Below are 18,353 nucleotides of genomic sequence, written 5' to 3' on the forward strand. Positions count from 1 at the left end.
TCATTTAAGCAACGAGAGCTGCGGAAGGGAAAGCCTTCGCCAAGCTTCGTCGTGGGAATGGTCACGCAGGGAAATTGGCCGATAGCGGAGGTAGACCAGCCGGCTGTACCACGCAATACGCCTCGGTCTCTTCTTTCCAGCACGGCAACTCATCTCGTTATGAAACTGCCAACTGCTAGATAGGAGATCTCGCAACGTGGTTGCAGGGGACGTCTGCTCCCAATGCTGCCTCTTTAGCCGCCGTTGGATTACAGAACAGAAGACGGTGAGCCGCCGTTTCCCTTTGCAATGATCGCGAAGATCAAAGTATTCAATCAAATCTATGGATTGCCTCCAGGTAGACGCCTCCTCTGCATATCTGGTTATACACCTCGTCGACTGCGAAGTAAATAGTCTTTTTAAGGGGCATCCTCGAGTAACTATTCGGAAGAACTACATTACCCAGAAATCAACGCGCTGTTCGTGCAAAGGACGTCTGCGCACTAAGACACTCGGATCCAAGTTTGGAGCTTTTAGCTGCCAGTCCTGGCCCATCATGTAGGTGCAGCACAGCTTTCCTTCTCATTGCAATAGCGGGAGAAAGCCCACTTTGCAATCTGTTTTGCAAGGCGTGCAATTGCAGCTCCTTCCTCTGCAAGGAAATCTGCTGTGAGAAGTCAGAAAAACTCGAGTTGCATGAAGATTGAGCGCTTGCAGTTTGCATCTTTGTTGCAAAACTAGCTACAGAAGGCAAAGTCTTTTGTGTTCCCCTCCCCCATCAAAGCAGAGGGGAAAATGTCTCAGAGAGGTAAGGCTCCTACTTGCGTTATTTGCAGATATGCAAAAAGTCGTTCATGCATTTTGAAATTGCATGCATGCAATTTGCGGGATACCATTGCATTTTGAAGTTTGAGGCGCTGAATGGCTCTCAGTTGCATTTCCTGTTTGGTATCTGTGTGCTTTTTGCAGGCGCACAAGCACACACACTCACATACACACGCGCGCGCACATACTCGGGCGCGCGGCGTGCACGCACACACAAGAGTTCCTGTAAGGCAGGGCTTGTAGTTTAGTTGTGCATTGACGTTATTTGCATTCTTTTGCTGGGATTCCTGAGCTTGCTCCCCCCCCCCCCCGCCGCCTTTTGCAGTCTAGATTAATACAGGGTTTTGGGAAAGCTTATGCATGACTAGCTGTACCTCTCCCCCCCCCACCACCCCTTTAAAGCTAATGCAGATAAATCTGCAGACAACTCTCAATGCAGATTTAAATCCTTGCGTGCGTTTTAAATCTCCGGAGGAAATGGAAGGTGAAACTTGAGTGGAGTTACCAAGATTTAAATATAAGTCTCGGTTTCTATGGGAAAGTATTGTTCGGATGCCCAGTGTTGAGCTCATTTTCCATAGACTTGGCTCCCTCTCCCCCGCCCCTCCCCCCCGTCGCAAGTAGTATGCGTATTGCAAAGGCTAGATTTGAGAAAGTTACGCAGGGAGCTCGCCTCCTTTTACTTTGGAACGCGGATTTATCAGGCGTGTGTGCGTTTTTAAGATGAAGGCAGAGCAGAGAGGCTTCTGTGAGTCTTCATGTGAGATATGGTTAAAGGTTGGGCGAAATGGAAAGCTTGCATTTTTGACACGAATTGAGGAGGAAGTGCGGCTGGCCGTGGCTCATTCAAACTTTAGGAAGAATTCGCTGAACGTAGGAGCAATTGTTGTTTGAATTGGGGGCCCCCTCTTGTCTTGTGGGGGCTATGTTCTTGGGAGTTTTCTGGCTGCATCTTGGGAGAAGAGTGTGGATCCGGGACAGAGGCTGCGGGATGAACTCCGAAAGGCCACTTGTAAGAGTTGCTCGGTGAGTAAACACGCCTAAGCCAGACAAGGACAGAGACAGGCGTCGCGATTGCTGTTTGGAAAGGAAAAAGCTGGTGGCCAGTCTCTTATTTTCCTTACACGGCAGCCACACACACACATCGCTGCTTTTCGGGGTGGCCGAATTGCATAATTGATTCCCCATTTGCTGCAGTGATCTCTCCCGGCCAAATGGAGGTTTGGGTACTATAAAAGCTCCCAGGCAAGTCCTTATGGCCAGGCTGTCAGGATGCCTACACCGAAGGTGGCTTTCGCTCAGGCTTTTTCATCCAACGGGCTAATTTAGTTAATAGTTAGAAAGGGACCCGTCCTTTGATACGTGGAGGAGGGAAAGAGGTGTAACTCTTTTTCGCCTTTCTCCAAAGCCTTGGAAAAACCGATGAGGTCCGAAGGAGAGATGCGGTGATTTTTCACATTTTATTTTTTTTTGCCTCCGTCTTCATTTACCGCCAAGGACAAGCTAGCCATTTCCCCTGTCTGCCTCTTTAAGTTTCTGGGAAGAAAGATTGCTTTGGCCACGCTGGTCTTCCTTTGACTGCTTTCCAGCCCCATCCAATCTCAGCTTCCTCATATATTTAAATGTGCAATATAGCATTTCAAAGAGAGCTATTTTGACATTCTAATATGGAAATGGACATCCTTATCCATGGTCTCCTCCCCCTCCCCTTTTAGAGAAAAGTGCAACCTTGGTTGTACTGAGAATCAGAAGTTGTTGTTGTTAGTTGCGAAGTCGTGTCCGACCCATCGCGACCCTATGGACAACGTTCCTCCAGGCCTTCCTGTCCTCTACCATCTTCTGGAGTCCATTTAAGCTCACGCCTACTGCTTCAGTGACTCCATCCAGCCACCTCATTCTCTGTCGTCCCCTTCTATTGCCCTCAATCTTTCCCAGCATTAGGCCTTCTCCAGTGAGTCCTTCCTTCTCATTAGATGGCCAAAGTATTTGAGTTTTAGCTTCAGGATCTGGCCTTCTAAAGAGCAGTCAGGGTTGATCTCCTCTAGGACTGACCGGTTTGATCGCCTTGCAGTCCAAGGGACTCGCAGGAGTCTTCTCCAGCACCATAGTTCAAAGGCTTCAATTCTTTGGCGCTCGAACCAGAAGTATATTGCTATAAAAGTGCCTCTCACTACTTCTGGGCCTTGGTTGAGTGTGGTATCTGGTCTAATATTTGGTTTAATATTTGTTATATTCCCTATTTGAGAAATAGTGTTAAGCAGATTTGAGGATGATCCAGACCTTATTGGCCTCTAAAGTGCCCTAGGTTTCCCAGCTATATTGACATATATGATGACATTTTTCCTTGACTGCCATATTTATTTACTTTTCTGTAGTAATTGTTTTTAATTGATTTATGATTGCAGCCCAGAGTCACTTGTTTGAGATGGGTAGCTATAGGAATTGAATAAATGGTGATTATGAGATGATTTCCTGTTTTCTGTTGTTTGGTTAGCAATCTGTATATATGGAACTTACAGAATAACATAAGCTAAAGACAAATTCCTTCCTCAAAGATCTTATAATCAGCACTTAGCTAGAGTGAGTTGAGGCATCTTAATAAAGGATTAATGTAAGTAAAAAGCAATGGAATTTTCTCTGGCCTTGCAGTATTTTTCTGAAGGGAAAGACTAGGACTTTGTAAAAATGTAAATTCTTCAGGGCCCTAAAGAATATAATATTTTTTAAAAAACAGCTTGGTAAGTTGCAATGTAATTTTCTAAAATGGTTGATTAAAAACGTAAAAAAGAAAATAAACCTTGTTACCCAAAAATAATAAAATATACAGTCAGACTTCCATAATTGCAGTAGGTGTCACACTTCTCAAGAATATCTATTAGTGAAGTTGTGGTTGCATTTTGTTTGTGTTTTGAGGTCAATATTGTGGAATTTACTTTAGTCCACAACTCTTATTTTCATCTGCAGAAATGGTTGGCCTAGATCTATATGGAGAAAATTTAATTTTAGTACCAATAACTCTAATTGTGGCTTGATCTTTCTTTATTCCGTGCCCTGCCATCATTCCAGCACTTAATTACCTGATGTACCAATACCTCTGTTGTGAGAGTCATCTTTTGCTCTCATAATGCAGAGTTGTTTTAGAAAATCTATGGCTTGTTTCATGTAATAAATACTTAAGGTATGCCAGCTGGACATGCAATTTGGCGCCTTCCTTATAATGGATTTCTGTGCCATCTTGTTCTCATTTCAAGAAGACTTGGCAGAAGGTTGGAGACAGATTACAGAATGAGAATTTATCCATGTGGCATACCATGTGCAGACTTGGCATGAAGAAGCAGTTCTGGGTGGCCTCCAATTAGCAGTATTGACTTCAGTGGTATTATTTTCAATCGATCATTTGAATAGCTTTCAATTGTGTCAGTGTGACACAGTGATTGATAGATTGATTGTCTAAGTGTCATCAAGTCATTTTGATCACATTCTGGGATCCCCAAAGCCTTGACCTCATCAGCCACCTTCATGAAATTTCAGATTGTTTGTTGATCCCCCAAACATTCATTATATGAAAACAATTTACTAAATACTACTTAAAGTAATAATACTGTTATTAATAGGTGCCTTGGGTGCAATACCAAAAATCATTGGAGCGCCACTTGAACGCTATTGGCATTGACAAATTCACCCTCAGTCAATTGCATCCTGCAATAATATCTTGTAACATCATCAGACTTCCACATCTGCCTAACCGAGGTCCTTGGGAAGGACCTGATAGGTGGATAAAATGCCAAATCCAATCTGAACCTCTGGATGACTGTGTGACAAACCATAATAATAAGTTTGACCCCTTGGGTAGTCCCCATCGACCCTTGGATGTCAATACTGACCCCTTTGGGAAATGCTGACATAGACAGATTTTCTCCAGGAGGATCTGTCCCCAGCCTGATCTTCCAGGTTTTCTAATAGCGCATCCATCACTGCAATGGTTTGTTTGTTTATTTAAAACACTTTTGTAGCTTCCCATTTTATATTGAATTCTGGGTAGCTCCCAATCAACAATTAAAGCTCCATCAGTAAAACAACATAATACATATACCTATTAAAACTATAAACTTAAAAAAACCTTGGCACTGAAATTAAGCTTCCACCATGCAATCCCTCCTTAAATCCTTTCATCCACCTCACTCTATCCCAGTACTTTGGGGAAAAAGATTTAAGTGCTTTTCGGAAGGCTAGGAAAGCAGAGACCTGCCGAACCTCAAGGAGAAGGGTATTCCATAAGGTAGAGACTGCCATGGAAAAGGCAGGCTTCCTAGATTCCATAATATAAGGGAAGGGACTAAGGCGATCGCATCTGATCTGATGGGACAAGTAGATGTCCTTAGAGAGAGGTGAACCTGCAGATAACCTAGCTAGCCATATAGAGTTTTAAAAATAATAACCAGCATCTTGAATTGCATCTGGAAGGAGACTGGGAGCCAGTGTTTTGAAGGGTTCTGAAGACCTGTTCAAATTACTGCAATGTGCTCTACATAAGGCAGTTCTGGAAGACCACCCAGAAGCTACAAGTGGTTCAGAATGTGGCAGCATGTGCAGTGATGGTTACCCCAGGTTTACCCATGTAATGTGATTTCATATTCATCCTTAACAAAATTCTTTAAGTTCACAGGGAATATGCTCCACTTCACATTTTGAAAACTGGCTGGCTTTCGGCTTCCACTTAGCTTAACTTGGAAGTTTATGATTTGTTCCTCAATCAGCCGCTGACCACATACTTGCTGTTACAGTATAACTGAGCTTTTCTACTAGTAATACAGTTAATTTGATTTGCTGATATCCATCTGTGTGTGCATGTGTGTGCGTATGTATACACAGTTCTTTTAGTTATTTGAAGATTGTATTGGCAATGAAGAAATCATTGGATTGCCAAAAGTTCATAATAGAGTTCTGAACAGAATATGAATGCAGTGCCTTAAAGCAGCTGTGTGTTTTTATTGATTTGCATAGCTGCTTTGAAGTTTGTTCTTTATTTTGCTTGTGACCTGAGTAATGTATATGTCTATGTAGAAAACCAAAGATGACTTTGAAGCGACTTGAGCTTTATGGTGCAGATGTTTTAATGTTTCAAAAAGAGACATTTTGTTTCAGTTGATGTGCTTCTATAGCTCTCATATATTCCTATTCATTCATTGCTGGACATTGGAAAACATGATGCTATTTCAGGATTCTGGGAACTGCAGTGCAATGCATCTGGGAAGTGCTTGATTGCAACAGGTTGCTATAGATACAACTTTCATGTCTTTTCAGGATCAGCTCAATTAATTTTCTTCAAGTGATGCAGGTTCAGTGAAAAGTGATGTAGATAAATATTTGAACTAATACTAGGTGTGTTTTGAATTGGTTGACATACTTATTTAAATGATGTGTATGCATCTGTAATTATGAACTACTATTTTTCTTCTAGACTGAGCCTGAATACAGCATTGCATGGGGAAGAATGTTAAATAATTGGGTTATACTAGAATATATTCTAGTTGGCCCATCAGGAGGCTTTGCAATCACTTAAATCGCAAGGAAATTAATTTATGAGGTATCACTTTAGTCAATGGCTGAGGAACATATAAACTATTAAGTTTATTAAGATCTATTGATAAACCACATTTACTGGTTTTCCACTACATGCTAAGCTATAAGTCATGATTTACACATTGCAAATAGTTAGGTTTACCCCAAATCAATCAATCTGCTTTATGACTTAATATTAGTATTTATCTTCCTGTTATTTTGACTTTTGGATAGCCTCTGTGATATCTGCAGCTATCTGAATGTAAGAACTTACCTGTATTTTTTCATTCTGTTTAAAAAGGCTTATTTGGAATAATCTCCATGGTATTAATTCCAAAGAAAACTTCATGAGAAATAGCATGCATGACTTCTGCTAAGTGACTGTGCAAGTCCTGTGCCCTGTCTTACACCTAACGTATTATTTGAATGCTACTCAAGAATTAAAGTGAGTGTTTGGGCTTGTATTCTATAAGTGGGTGAATTCAATCTTTTAAATGAACAGTCCTTTTAAATGCTGTTGAGCAATTCATAAAAACCTCACTTTTTCTTGAAAGCTTATTGAAATTGGACCTCTTCAGAATGTAATTCCACAGGTATTTTGATCACCTCTGAGCCAAAGGGCCTGAGAATGACACACGGGAGACATAACAAAACTTCTGCCCAAAGATGCTGGCAGTGACCATAGTTGCTCTGCTTTTTGTGTGATCTAAGTCATGTTGCTGGTGTAATGAAATGTGAATTACTATTTACATAACTGTTAAAAAGGATAAATACTGAAATAACACCAATTCTGTTGTTTCACCAAAGGATAATTAGTTCTGAGTGCTTGCAAATTAGCACTTAGCTAATAAGTCACTGATAATTATTTTCAGGTAATAATGAGCATAACCAAGGCCAAGACCTGGAATTCTCCCTGCTGCCATAGAAAATGCGACAACACTTTGGTGTTCAAGTGAAGAGTCCTTTCCAATTCTGGTTTATTTAGAGTCTTCCCAGAGCATCCACTTGTTTTCACAAATGGTATTTTATTTATTTATTTGTTAAATTTATTTGCTGTCCTTCTCAACGTGAGGCTACTATGGGCTGCTTGCAACAGTAAAATGGAAAAAATGATTAAAAATGTAAACATAACAGGAATAAAACAAAAGTAAACAGTGGAAGTACAATAATATAAAATTAAAATTAAAAAATTAAGAGACGCGTGGAGCCATTGGGGGATTGAAAGTTTTCCCTGTGCGAATCAGGTAGATAAAAAGTCTTGTCTTGATCTACATGGTAAATAAAAGTTTCTTGACTAAGTAAAAGAAGTATTTCTTCCCTTTAGACAATTCTACACAGAAGGGCCTGCCTGTTTGATTGCGGTTGTGACTTCACTCTGGAAACGCTTTCAGAGTTCCAAAGCAAAACAGAAGTCTGTAAGCTTAAATGTCATATAGAGGATATATAAATCCTTCCTCTTGTCCAATGAACATAGATTTTTTTGTCTGTTGCTGAAGTATGTGACATAGTTGCCTTCATGGTAAGAGGTACTTTTTTAGTATCATGACTATGTGTCTTGGCTATATGGCCACCTTATTGTGATGGAAGATTTTCGCATTGTGCAGTGTGGTCAAGATAGTTTGGTCATATTTCAGCTAATTGTATATTTGATTTCTACCCCTTTTGGCTAATTAAGTCTTAGATGGATGGATGAGGAAAGTCTCTTAAAGGAACACATAGGCAACTATAGTAAATTCTCTACTAAAAAAAACACTCTTGGGATTAAACCGTGGGTTCTAGCTTTTCATTTTCCATTTTATTGAAGAAACTTATGATTTTATTTATTACATTTTTTCTCTTATATTTCCCATTAGAGGTTGTTGGTGTGTCAGTCATTCCTTTCTCCATTTTTTTATATAGCGGCCATATGCTTTACCTGGGGCTGACTTTGAAGGTCACTCAGAGCCTGTAGTTTGCTCAAAGTGAAGTCCTTACTTCCTGGCAGCTGAGAGCCAAACTGTCTGTATACAGGTAGTCCTTGAGATAGGACCATAAGGCAGCCTGGTCATTATGGTTGCATGTCATGGCAGTTGTTAGGTGAAATGTGTCACCTAATAACCCCCCCTCTGCTCTCCCCAATGAAACATAAAGCAAACTACAGGTCGTTAAAATGGACTGTGGGGTGCCTCCTGGGTGAGGGAGGCTATTGGAAGCCTACTACAGGCCCAGGCCTACTTGGCCTGGCCCTCCCAAGGCTTCTCCCATCCCTGTGAGGACTCTTCCTATACTTGGGTCCTAGCAGGGCTTTTCCTACTCCTACCGGGCCCTCCTAGCCTTAGGCCTGATTCCCACCCCATCAGGTCAAACAGCCTCCTCCTCATTTACTTTACTTTATGAAGAATTCCTAGGCTTTCCAGAGTGCTGGAAAGACTTCCTTCTTTGCATGACTGGATAGCACAATTTCAAAAGCATCTGCCATTTTGTCCCACCCATAAAATGGCTGCTGCATTTGGGTTGGTGGCACACAGCCGGGGGACAACTTGCTTTGTTTTGCTGCCTTACCAATGCCTGCAGTGCTGCATAAGCTTTCTGCAGCATTCAGAAACTTCTACAGCACGTGTATCAAACTGCCAGCCCAAGGGCCAGATGCGTCATGCTGAAATCCACCCCATTGCAGGTATGGTAAGTCAGCCCCGCAGAGAAGGAAATATTAAAAGGGTAGAAAAATATATTTCTTAAAAGGATCTTAAAGAGGCAGAAAAGCATGCCCAGTTTTCTTAATAGCCCCAAGTCTCCCTTCCCCAAGCAGAAACCAGCACCGTACAGTGCAGATGTAAATAATCCAGGAAGGTTGGATGCCCCAGCTAGAAGATTAAGAAGACAAAGACACCTAAAATCTACATACCCCACCCAAACACTAAAACAGGACATAATAGGATTAACCCACAGATGCCAAAGGGCACACCCAGACGCAGGTCAGAATACATGACACAGGAAATAGCCTCAAACAGTAGCAGGAAACAACTCCAAACAAAAGGCTCAAGAGGGTATAAACACCCACACCCTACATATGCTCTCCCTTTCTTCCAGAGCCATCTTACTGTCTGGCTCTCCTCTTCAATAAACTACAACCTTCTTTCTAAAGCAGTCGCCATGTTGTTTATCCCCTGCTTGAATGGAGCCATGATGAAGACTTTTCCTTCAACACCAGCAAAGGAAAAAAAGTTGCAATACATCGCGACACATCATGTGATGTTGTGAGTTTGAAATCCCTGTTGTATGGCATGCAGACCCCTCGCAGCAAAATGATACAATTTCTCTGGCGTCTGCCATTTTGTCCTGTCCACAAACAGGTAGGATAAAATGACAGCTACATTTTAATCCCCACCGTGAAAGAGCTGATGTGGTTCCCATCTTCAAAAAAGGAAAAAAAAAACCCAGACCAATCAGCTTAACATCAATACCTGGGAAGATACTGGAAATATAATCAAAAAATATCTAGAAACAAATAAAGTTATAACTAAAAGCCATCATGAGTTTGTTAAAAACAGATCATGCCAAACCAGTCTTATTCTTTGACAAAGTGACTAAATTAGTAGACCAGAGGAATGCTGTAGACATAGTATACTGAGACTTGAGCAAGGCATTCAACAAAGTAGACTGCAACTTACTTCTTGGTAAATTAGAAAAATGTGGGATAGACAGCATCACTACCAGATGATTTTGTAACTGGTTGACAAACCGTACCCAACAAGTAGTCCTTAATGGTACTAATGGTTCCTTAATGGAAGTAAAAAGTGGGGTACCACAAGGTTCTGTCTTAGGCCCAGTACTCTTCAATATCTTCATAAATGACTTAGATGAGGGAATAGAAGGGGAACTCATCAGATTTGCAGATGACACTAAGCTAGCAGGAATAGCTAATACTCTAGAAGACAAGCTCAGTATCTAAAAAGATCTTGACAGACTTGATCAGTGGGCTCTACCCAAAATTTAATGAAATTTAATGTGGAGAAAAGCAAGGTTTTACACTTGGGCAGGAAAAACCAAAGGTACAAGTACAGATTGGGCCTGGCTCAAAAACAGTAACTGTGTGAGGGACCTTGGGGTCCTAGTGGATGATCCCTTAAATATGAGCCAGCAGTGTGCGGGAGTAGCCCCAAAAAGCTAATACAATTCTTGGTTGTATAAACAGAGGCATAGAATCAAAAAATCACGTGAAGTATTAGTAACGCTTTATAAAGCCTTAGTAAGGCCACACCTGGAATACTGCATCCACATTACAAAAAAGAAGATGAGACTTTGGAAAAAGTGCAAAGAAGAGCAACTAAGATGATTAAAAGTCTGGAGACTAAAACAGTTTTTGACACCGGTTGCACCTGTGATGGCTTTCTGGAGCTTTCATAGAACATTCTTAGTAAAAATACAGAAGTGATTGAACTTTCTTCTGGGATTCTTTTCCTTGTTTTTTACTTCCTAATTTAGTCCATTGCCTTGGAAGTAATTTCTGTTTTGATTGGAGTTTTATTACTGTGTTTTACCTGCAGTTTATTCTTGTAAGCTCTCCTGATTAGTCATAGACCCTGCAAAGCCTACTTGATACAACACTTAATACTGTATAAATAAACAGATGGCATGGTGAGGAAGAAATGTCCCTAGATACACATACAAATCCCAGTGTGTTTATTAGCGTGATCCTTTAGAATCCCTAATTTTCCTGCTGTTTTGAAGGGAGGGGTGTAAGGGACAAGGAAAAGATAGCTTAAAATTAAATTGCCACTTTTTTTCCCCTTCCAGCCTAATACAATATTATGCATCTTTTAGGTTAGTACTCTTTCAGATCTTGGTGTCTGAATTATGTGTTTCCAATGTGGAATTAACCTGGCAATTGGAATGCTGTGAAATCTAGTACAAAATATCCATTCAACCCTAGTTGAGCATTTGTTGCATTGAATGAAGAAAGTATAATGATTTATATCTATGGCATGAGTTTTAGTTGGTTGTGTCCCTACCTCTTGTTATTGGGAACAAGAGCCTCCCTTTTGTTGAGTATCTGGGAGAAGGGGTGGGGGGGCTAGTAGTTTTTATTATTTGAACCATGAAGGCAATACATTTATTTTAGAGGTAAGAACGATCTGTTTCCAAAATAGGTATGTAAAGGTGGAGAAAAAAAACTAGTATAATTGCTGTATTATTGATATTGTGTATAAGAGTTATGGAGACTGACATTTAGGTTTTTGATTGCAGTATTGCTAGGGCTGCTCTTTCCTATGGCTCAGGTTGCTGCTGATTCAGGTGATGTTTAGGAGACAGATGTCAAGCTACATCCAGTTAAGATTTCTGCATCCTTTAGAATGAACAAATGTTACATTTCTATTTTATCTTCTATTTCATAAATACAGAATTAGTTAAAAGCCCAAGATGTTAGTCATATTTTAAATAGCATATCATGTACAGATATTCCCCAGCTTACAACCATTCATTTAGCAATTGTTTGAAGTTAACGGCACTAAAAAAAAGTGGCTTACAATTGGTACTTGCACTTAGGGCCATTGTAGCATCGCCATGACCACATGATCAAAATTTGAGTGCTTGGCAACTGGCTCATGATGGTTGCAGTATCCCATTTGCAAGCTGCCCAGCTGGTTTCAGACAAGCAAAGTCAATGAGAGAAGCCAGATTTAGTTAATGACTGCACTTAACAACTGCAGTGATTCACTTAACTACCATGGCAAAAGTCATAAAATTGAGCAAAACTCACTTAACAACTGCCGTGCTTAGCCATGGAAGTTCTGGTCCCAATTGAGATCGTAAGTCAAGGACTACCTATGTAGCTTCTGTCTTCGGTGTTTTTAGTTAGCAACTTAAGCTAATACTACAGTCAGCAGAACCCGTACACTATTATTAGGATTTCTGGTCACTGCTTGAATCATGCCTGACATCAGAATAGCACTTGATTTATTACAGGCGTTCAAACAAGACAAGATATTATAAATATTCAGGGCTTTAATGCTATGGTTTTACATTTAGCTTTGCTTTCATTAGTTTGAGGATTTTGAGAATACATAAAATGAGTTTGTATATCATTTATTAAATACATCTTTTTAGCTGAAAAGGATCCATGATGGCTTACAATAATTATTTATTTATTATTTATTTATTAATGGGATTTATATCCCGCCCTATCTCCCGAGGGACTCAGGGCGGCTAACAACAACAAAACTTAAAGGTCTCTGTACAGTAAATTAAAAATAAAAATTTGAAATAAATTAAAATAAATTAAAGAATAGAGTTAGAATTGTAAACATAATTAAAATCCCTGTCAGTCTAGGTCAGCCAGGTGGAAACAATAATAATAACCTTAAGTTTATAATCTGAAAGACACAATTCCTCTAAAGAAAGAATTGTAAGTGGAAAGAAAAACCCAATAAATATAAAAATCTGTTTTTATGATATAAGTAATCTTTGATTAATGACTACAGATAGTCCTTGACTAACGAACACAATTGAGCCCAAAATTTATACTGTTAAGCGAGATAGTTGAATTTTGCCCCATTGTATGACCCTTCTTGCCACAGTTGTTAAGTGAATCACTGCAGTTTTTAAATTAGTAACATGGTTGTTAAGTGAATCTGACTTCTCCATTGACTTTGTTGTCAGAGGTTTGCAATAAAGGTTTGCAATAAAGGTGATCACATGACCCCATGACACTGCAAGTATAAATATGAACCAGTTGCCAAGCGTCTGGATTTTGCTCATATGGCCATGGGGATGCTACAACAGTCATAAGGGAGAAAACCGATCATAAGGCACTTTTTCAGTGCTGTTGTAACTTTGAATGGTTACTAAATGAATGGTTGTAAGTCAAGGTCTACCTGTATTACTTCATAACCTTTGTAGCATCTGATTTGATAATAGACTACTTTTGTCCAAAGCTATGCTTAATACATTACAGCAGGGGTCCCCAACCTGTGGGCCGCAGCACAGTAGTGGGCCATGGCCTTCTGGCCACTGGGCCACAGGACAGAATGGCCAGTGTGCATGTGTATGCGTGCATATCTCCTCACTTGCGCTAGTGCCACTGCCATGGTTGGCAAAAATAGGACATCACGCCATGGGGCACAAAATGGGCTGCCCCTGTGCCTCAGGGCACGAAAAAGGGGCCACCGCCACACCTTGGGGCGTGAACGGGATGTCGCTGTGCCTCAGGTTGTGAAAATGAACCGTTGCTGCCATGCCTTGGTGTGTGAAAATGGACCGCCGCTGCGTCATAGGGCACAAAAATGGGCCACCGCTGCGCTGCAAGGTGTAGAAACAGCTGCCGCATTGCCACATGGTGCAGAAACAAGGTGCTGAACCATGCAAGAACGAGGCAGGGCTAGTGAGTATCACGTGGACGCTAGCTCCGCCCGGTTTGTGGCGCATGTGTGCTTGTGGCCCTGTGCGCACACGGGCGTGAACACGGATGTAAAATGCTTCCCCCTCCCTTTTCCTCCGGTCTGCCAACCGACAAAGGTTGGTGACCTCTGCATTACAGGCTGCTTCCCCTAATATCAGATGTTTATAATCCTTGCAGGTATGCTATGGTGATTGATCAGTTGTGATTGAAATAATACAGATATTCACTAAAAGGGTAGGTTTGGCTCAAGGATAAGAGCTGCTGAACTTTTGTTCCTTTTTGCAACATTAGTGTAATGTAGTGGGTAGAACAATCTTCTGGGGGTGATTCATTGTGCCAGCTTACTGTGGACTGTAGAGGATGGAAATTTCCTAAGAACAGGCAGAAGGGATTGAACCAACTTTATTGGGTGTGAAGGATGCTTGGCTGTCATTGCTGACACTGCAATTTGTGACTGGAGACCAACTAACAGTTTCTTCTGGCAGAGAGTCATTCAGGCTTCATCTCAGACAAATATTGCCCTCCAAGAGGATATAGTTAAGTGTCATCTACAAACATCTTTGTTTTATCACTTTTATCTCTTCACATAAACAGCATAGTATGTTGTTTATACCGCTGATCCCGAACAGTTATTACAATCATAGCTATTGTTAATTTACAGAATTTTAAAATGGCAATATTACATCTCTTAACAACAGCCGAGAGACAACTTGTCCAGGAGTTTAAAGCCAAATTTATATCTGAACATTAAAGACTCTACCCCTCCATTAGCTATTTATTACTTTTTCTGAGCTGCCATAAACACAAAATGCTCTTTTAAGCCTTTTAACTTTCCTGTGATGTTTTCCATGTATCAAGTTGTGAATGTGTATTGTTATCTATTGTTTGGATCACAATTCTGTAAGTGGAATCATCATTAATTAAAAAAAGGGTTTTTTATTTTTTTAGAAAAATGCATTATACACACATGATCCCTTGTGTGCATATTATTTATAATGGCTTTCGTATCCAACAGCTCTTTTTTTTTAATAGCCATCATCTACAAACAGTTTTATCTGGTTGTTACCCTTAAATTTTATTATCCTATAATGTCTCCTTTTACTATTCTTCCTTTTTCTATCTTCTCCTCCAACAGTTGATGGATATATAATAAATGTCCTGGAAGAATTCATCTCCATGCATCTGATGAAGCTGATTATTGCCCACAGAAATCAAAGTAATATTTTTTAGACTAAGGAGCCAAAAGACACCTTATTTAAATAACAAAAGAAGTCCATCTGTTCTCTTGTCATTTTTTAGTGAATGCTGAAACCTCTATAGGCAATGCTTTTTTTCTTCATCTGGATAGGCTCTCTATGCTAGAAATGTTGAATGTACTGCATTTTATACCACAGTCTATAATTTGCTTTTTATCTCCCAATGGTGTTACTCAAAGAATACCACTTAGGTGTCCAAAGAGATTTGAAAATATCTGGTTGTTCATTTTACCATCCAAATACTAGCCTTCTCCAACTGGGCATTGGAGTTTTCCCAAAGTGTTTATATTGAAAGAATAAATATATGGAAAAGGGGGTGAAATCAATAGAAAAGGGAATAAAGCTTACACCTCTTTGTTCTAATCATTCTCCTTGATAGACTGAGATATATTTGTTTTGATCTTCTTAGAAATTTCTGCTCATTCACTCATGTGGAGGTGAAATGAAGGCAGATTGGATGACTTTAAATTCAAAGCTTCCAAACTTTTCAGTCTTCAGCCACATTGCCAATCCAGAGGAAAACATGTCACCAATAATGAGCATACTTTATTTGTTCTATTAGATATTTTTTTTAAAAAAAGAAGATAATTTACTTTGCCTTTGTAAGTAAGCCCTGCAGGACTGGGGCTAAGATAGCAGAGGTGGCTTTCTCTGGCTCTTTAAGAAAATTGCTCTGCAAAAGTTGCAAGAACTGTCAGAGTTAGAAAGTGGAGAATCTGCAGCTTCATTAACAATCAACTGGCATTATTCTGTTGTCAAGGAGAGAGAATTGTACAACTGCACTGTTAACATTTAACTATTTAGAATAAATCAAATGCGTAACTTGGAAATCATTTAAGACTAGGCACACACGTATACATGCGGTCCTTGAGTTGCAACCTTGAAATTGGCAGTTATGGTCATAAGTCATGATGGTTGTAAAGTGGTTCACCACATGACTGGACCCAATTTTATTACCTTTATTGTGATGCTTGTAAAGCATACACTGTGGTGATTAAGCAAACATAGCTGTTAAGTGAACCCAATATTTGCTATGGACATTGTTTTTGCTGAAAACCAGATATAATTGGTGAAATAGTCATACATCATAGTCAAGTAAATGTTAGACTGGTTGCTTAGTGCCCAAATATGGTCGCATTGAGCCCGACATCTGAACTTTGAAATTGGGTCATAAATACCTCTTTGTGGGTCCATTGTAACTTCAAATGGTTGCTAACCCTCTGTTGCAAATCGAGGACTACACATAAACAGCAACCTAGGGAAAGTCCTTGGGAACTCCGAAAGGCATTTTTGAATCAGGCCTATTTTACTATATGTAATACAACATAACTGAGGGCAGTTTTTTCCCCTTCCTAGTAGCCTAGAGTTACTAGCTTAACTTGAATTCCTTATGTGAAAGAGAACTGTTTTCTCCATGGGCTTGCTGTAAGTGACAGCACCGTGCTCCAAACATAATACTCTTATGGGGATCATGTTATAATTCAGTTTGTGAAAATGGTCAAGATAATAAACAGTAGGATGAGAATGAAATCAGCAGGATATCCCAATGATAATGGTAATTCTGACCAAAATAAGGAAGTAACATTTCAAAGTAAAAATTTTTGAAAATTTCAAAAGATTTACAAGTACAGTTGGAATCCAGTGATAAATAATTGATATGAAAAAAGAAGGCTTAGGAACCTACATTGAAACAGGCCAGACTATTTGTCAATATATATCAGTTTTCCTCAAAATGGGATCCTCCAGAAGTGTTGTGACTCTACTTCCCAGAATTCTCTAGCTAGCACAACTAGAATTCAGTCTGATAACAGTCCTCCACAGTCTTAGTTTTGGGTTAGAGTAATGATTTTTTCCCATCGTGTTACCAGATCCTGGAATTGCTAGGAATTGAACTTGAAATATTTTTGATAACAAGCATGTCCACTGTTACTTAGCAATGGTTTTTACCCCACTACTGTATTCTGGTTGCTTAAGACTTTTAAAAATTGAGATGATGCCCATTGGGATTGTTAGGAATTGATGTGCAGAGGTCTCCTTGTGCTACCAAGGAGTTGCACAGACAAGGAAGGGTACTGAGAGCAGTAAGAGTCACACAGTAACCACAAGAGTACACTGAGTTGTGAAAACAAAGTATTTTACTTTTGAGGTGGTGTAAAAACAAATATGCACGGTCAACAGTCCAGGTCATACACAATAGTAACAGTCCAAGGAGTATTCCAAATACAAAGTCTTCTTACCAGTCCAGAGGTCAATACACAGTTCAGGTTTATCACAGTAGTAAACCAACAGTACAGCAAAACAGTAACAGTAGAGAGAGCAGTGAATTCAGAGAGAGAGAAGCTACGTTCCTAGCTCCCTCTTATGGCCATGAGAACACTTACACACCCATTGGCCAATTAACATCTTAAAGTCACAACATCATAGTTTATATATTTTCAACCCAACCATGTAGGCTATCACCATATGCCTAACATTCTCCCCTTTGGGTTGGATAATATATAACCTCTTACAATCTTATGCCAATTCTTTCACAACTAGTATTGTGTTTCACAGCACTTTGGACTTTAGTGAAATGATCTGCGATATTCACATCAGATGAACAATATTCTAGTTGTATTAATTTGTCTTTGACACATTGTCTTACATTCAAGTAACGAAGATCTGTATGTTTGGATCTTGTTCTGACTGCAGCATTGTTTGCCATCTTTATTGCAGCTTGATTGTCCTCATATACAGTAAATGGATCTTTTACAGTTAAACCCATATCCAACAATAATTGTTTGTACACTAGCAGTTCTGTACATAACACTGGTGCTTTTTAGATTGAAGGACTCTGAATCCCATCCCTTATTCGCAGGAATACTATTGTTGACAAGATAATTCATTGCAATACTGTATAGTAAACACTTTCATTGCTATTAGAAGATCAGGCATAAGTCGAGGACTACCTGTATGTGTGTGTGTATGTATGTGTATGTGTGTATGTGTGTGTGTGTGTGTGTGTACACACACACACTACCTACCTACCTACCTACCTACCTACCTACATACATACATATATATATGTTGTTAGTTGCGAAGTCTTGTCCGACCCTTCGCGACCCCATGGACAATATTCCTCCAGGCCTTCCTGTCCTCTACCATCTTCTGGAGCCAATTGAAGCTCATGCCTACTGCTTCAGTGACTCCATCCAGCCACCTCATTCTCTGTCATATAAAATAAGTGTCAGAAAAGAGGTTGTCAGACCCTTGATGAAAAATGTTTCCCTAATTCTCTGTTAGGCTGTCAAGTGATACTTCCTACTCAACCATTTTTTTCAGTTGTTGCTTTGCACATTCTGAACTTCAGACAC

At 39.9% G+C, this 18,353-nt stretch overlaps 1 protein-coding gene across 1 annotated transcript in view; it reads left to right on the forward strand.

The window, feature by feature from the left end:
- The first annotated feature begins 513 nt into the window (after positions 1-513).
- The window catches only part of MAP2K6 (mitogen-activated protein kinase kinase 6), a 110,777-nt gene continuing 92,937 nt past the window's right edge, over positions 514-18,353 (forward strand). The window contains exon 1 of the mRNA XM_081316694.1: positions 514-787. Within this exon, the coding sequence (XP_081172820.1) occupies positions 775-787 (13 nt within the window). The 5' untranslated portion in view covers positions 514-774. The remainder of the gene's footprint in view (positions 788-18,353) is intronic.

Source organism: Vipera berus (assembly GCF_964194415.1).
Source record: "Vipera berus genome assembly, chromosome: 2".
Lineage (NCBI taxonomy): Eukaryota > Metazoa > Chordata > Lepidosauria > Squamata > Viperidae > Vipera > Vipera berus.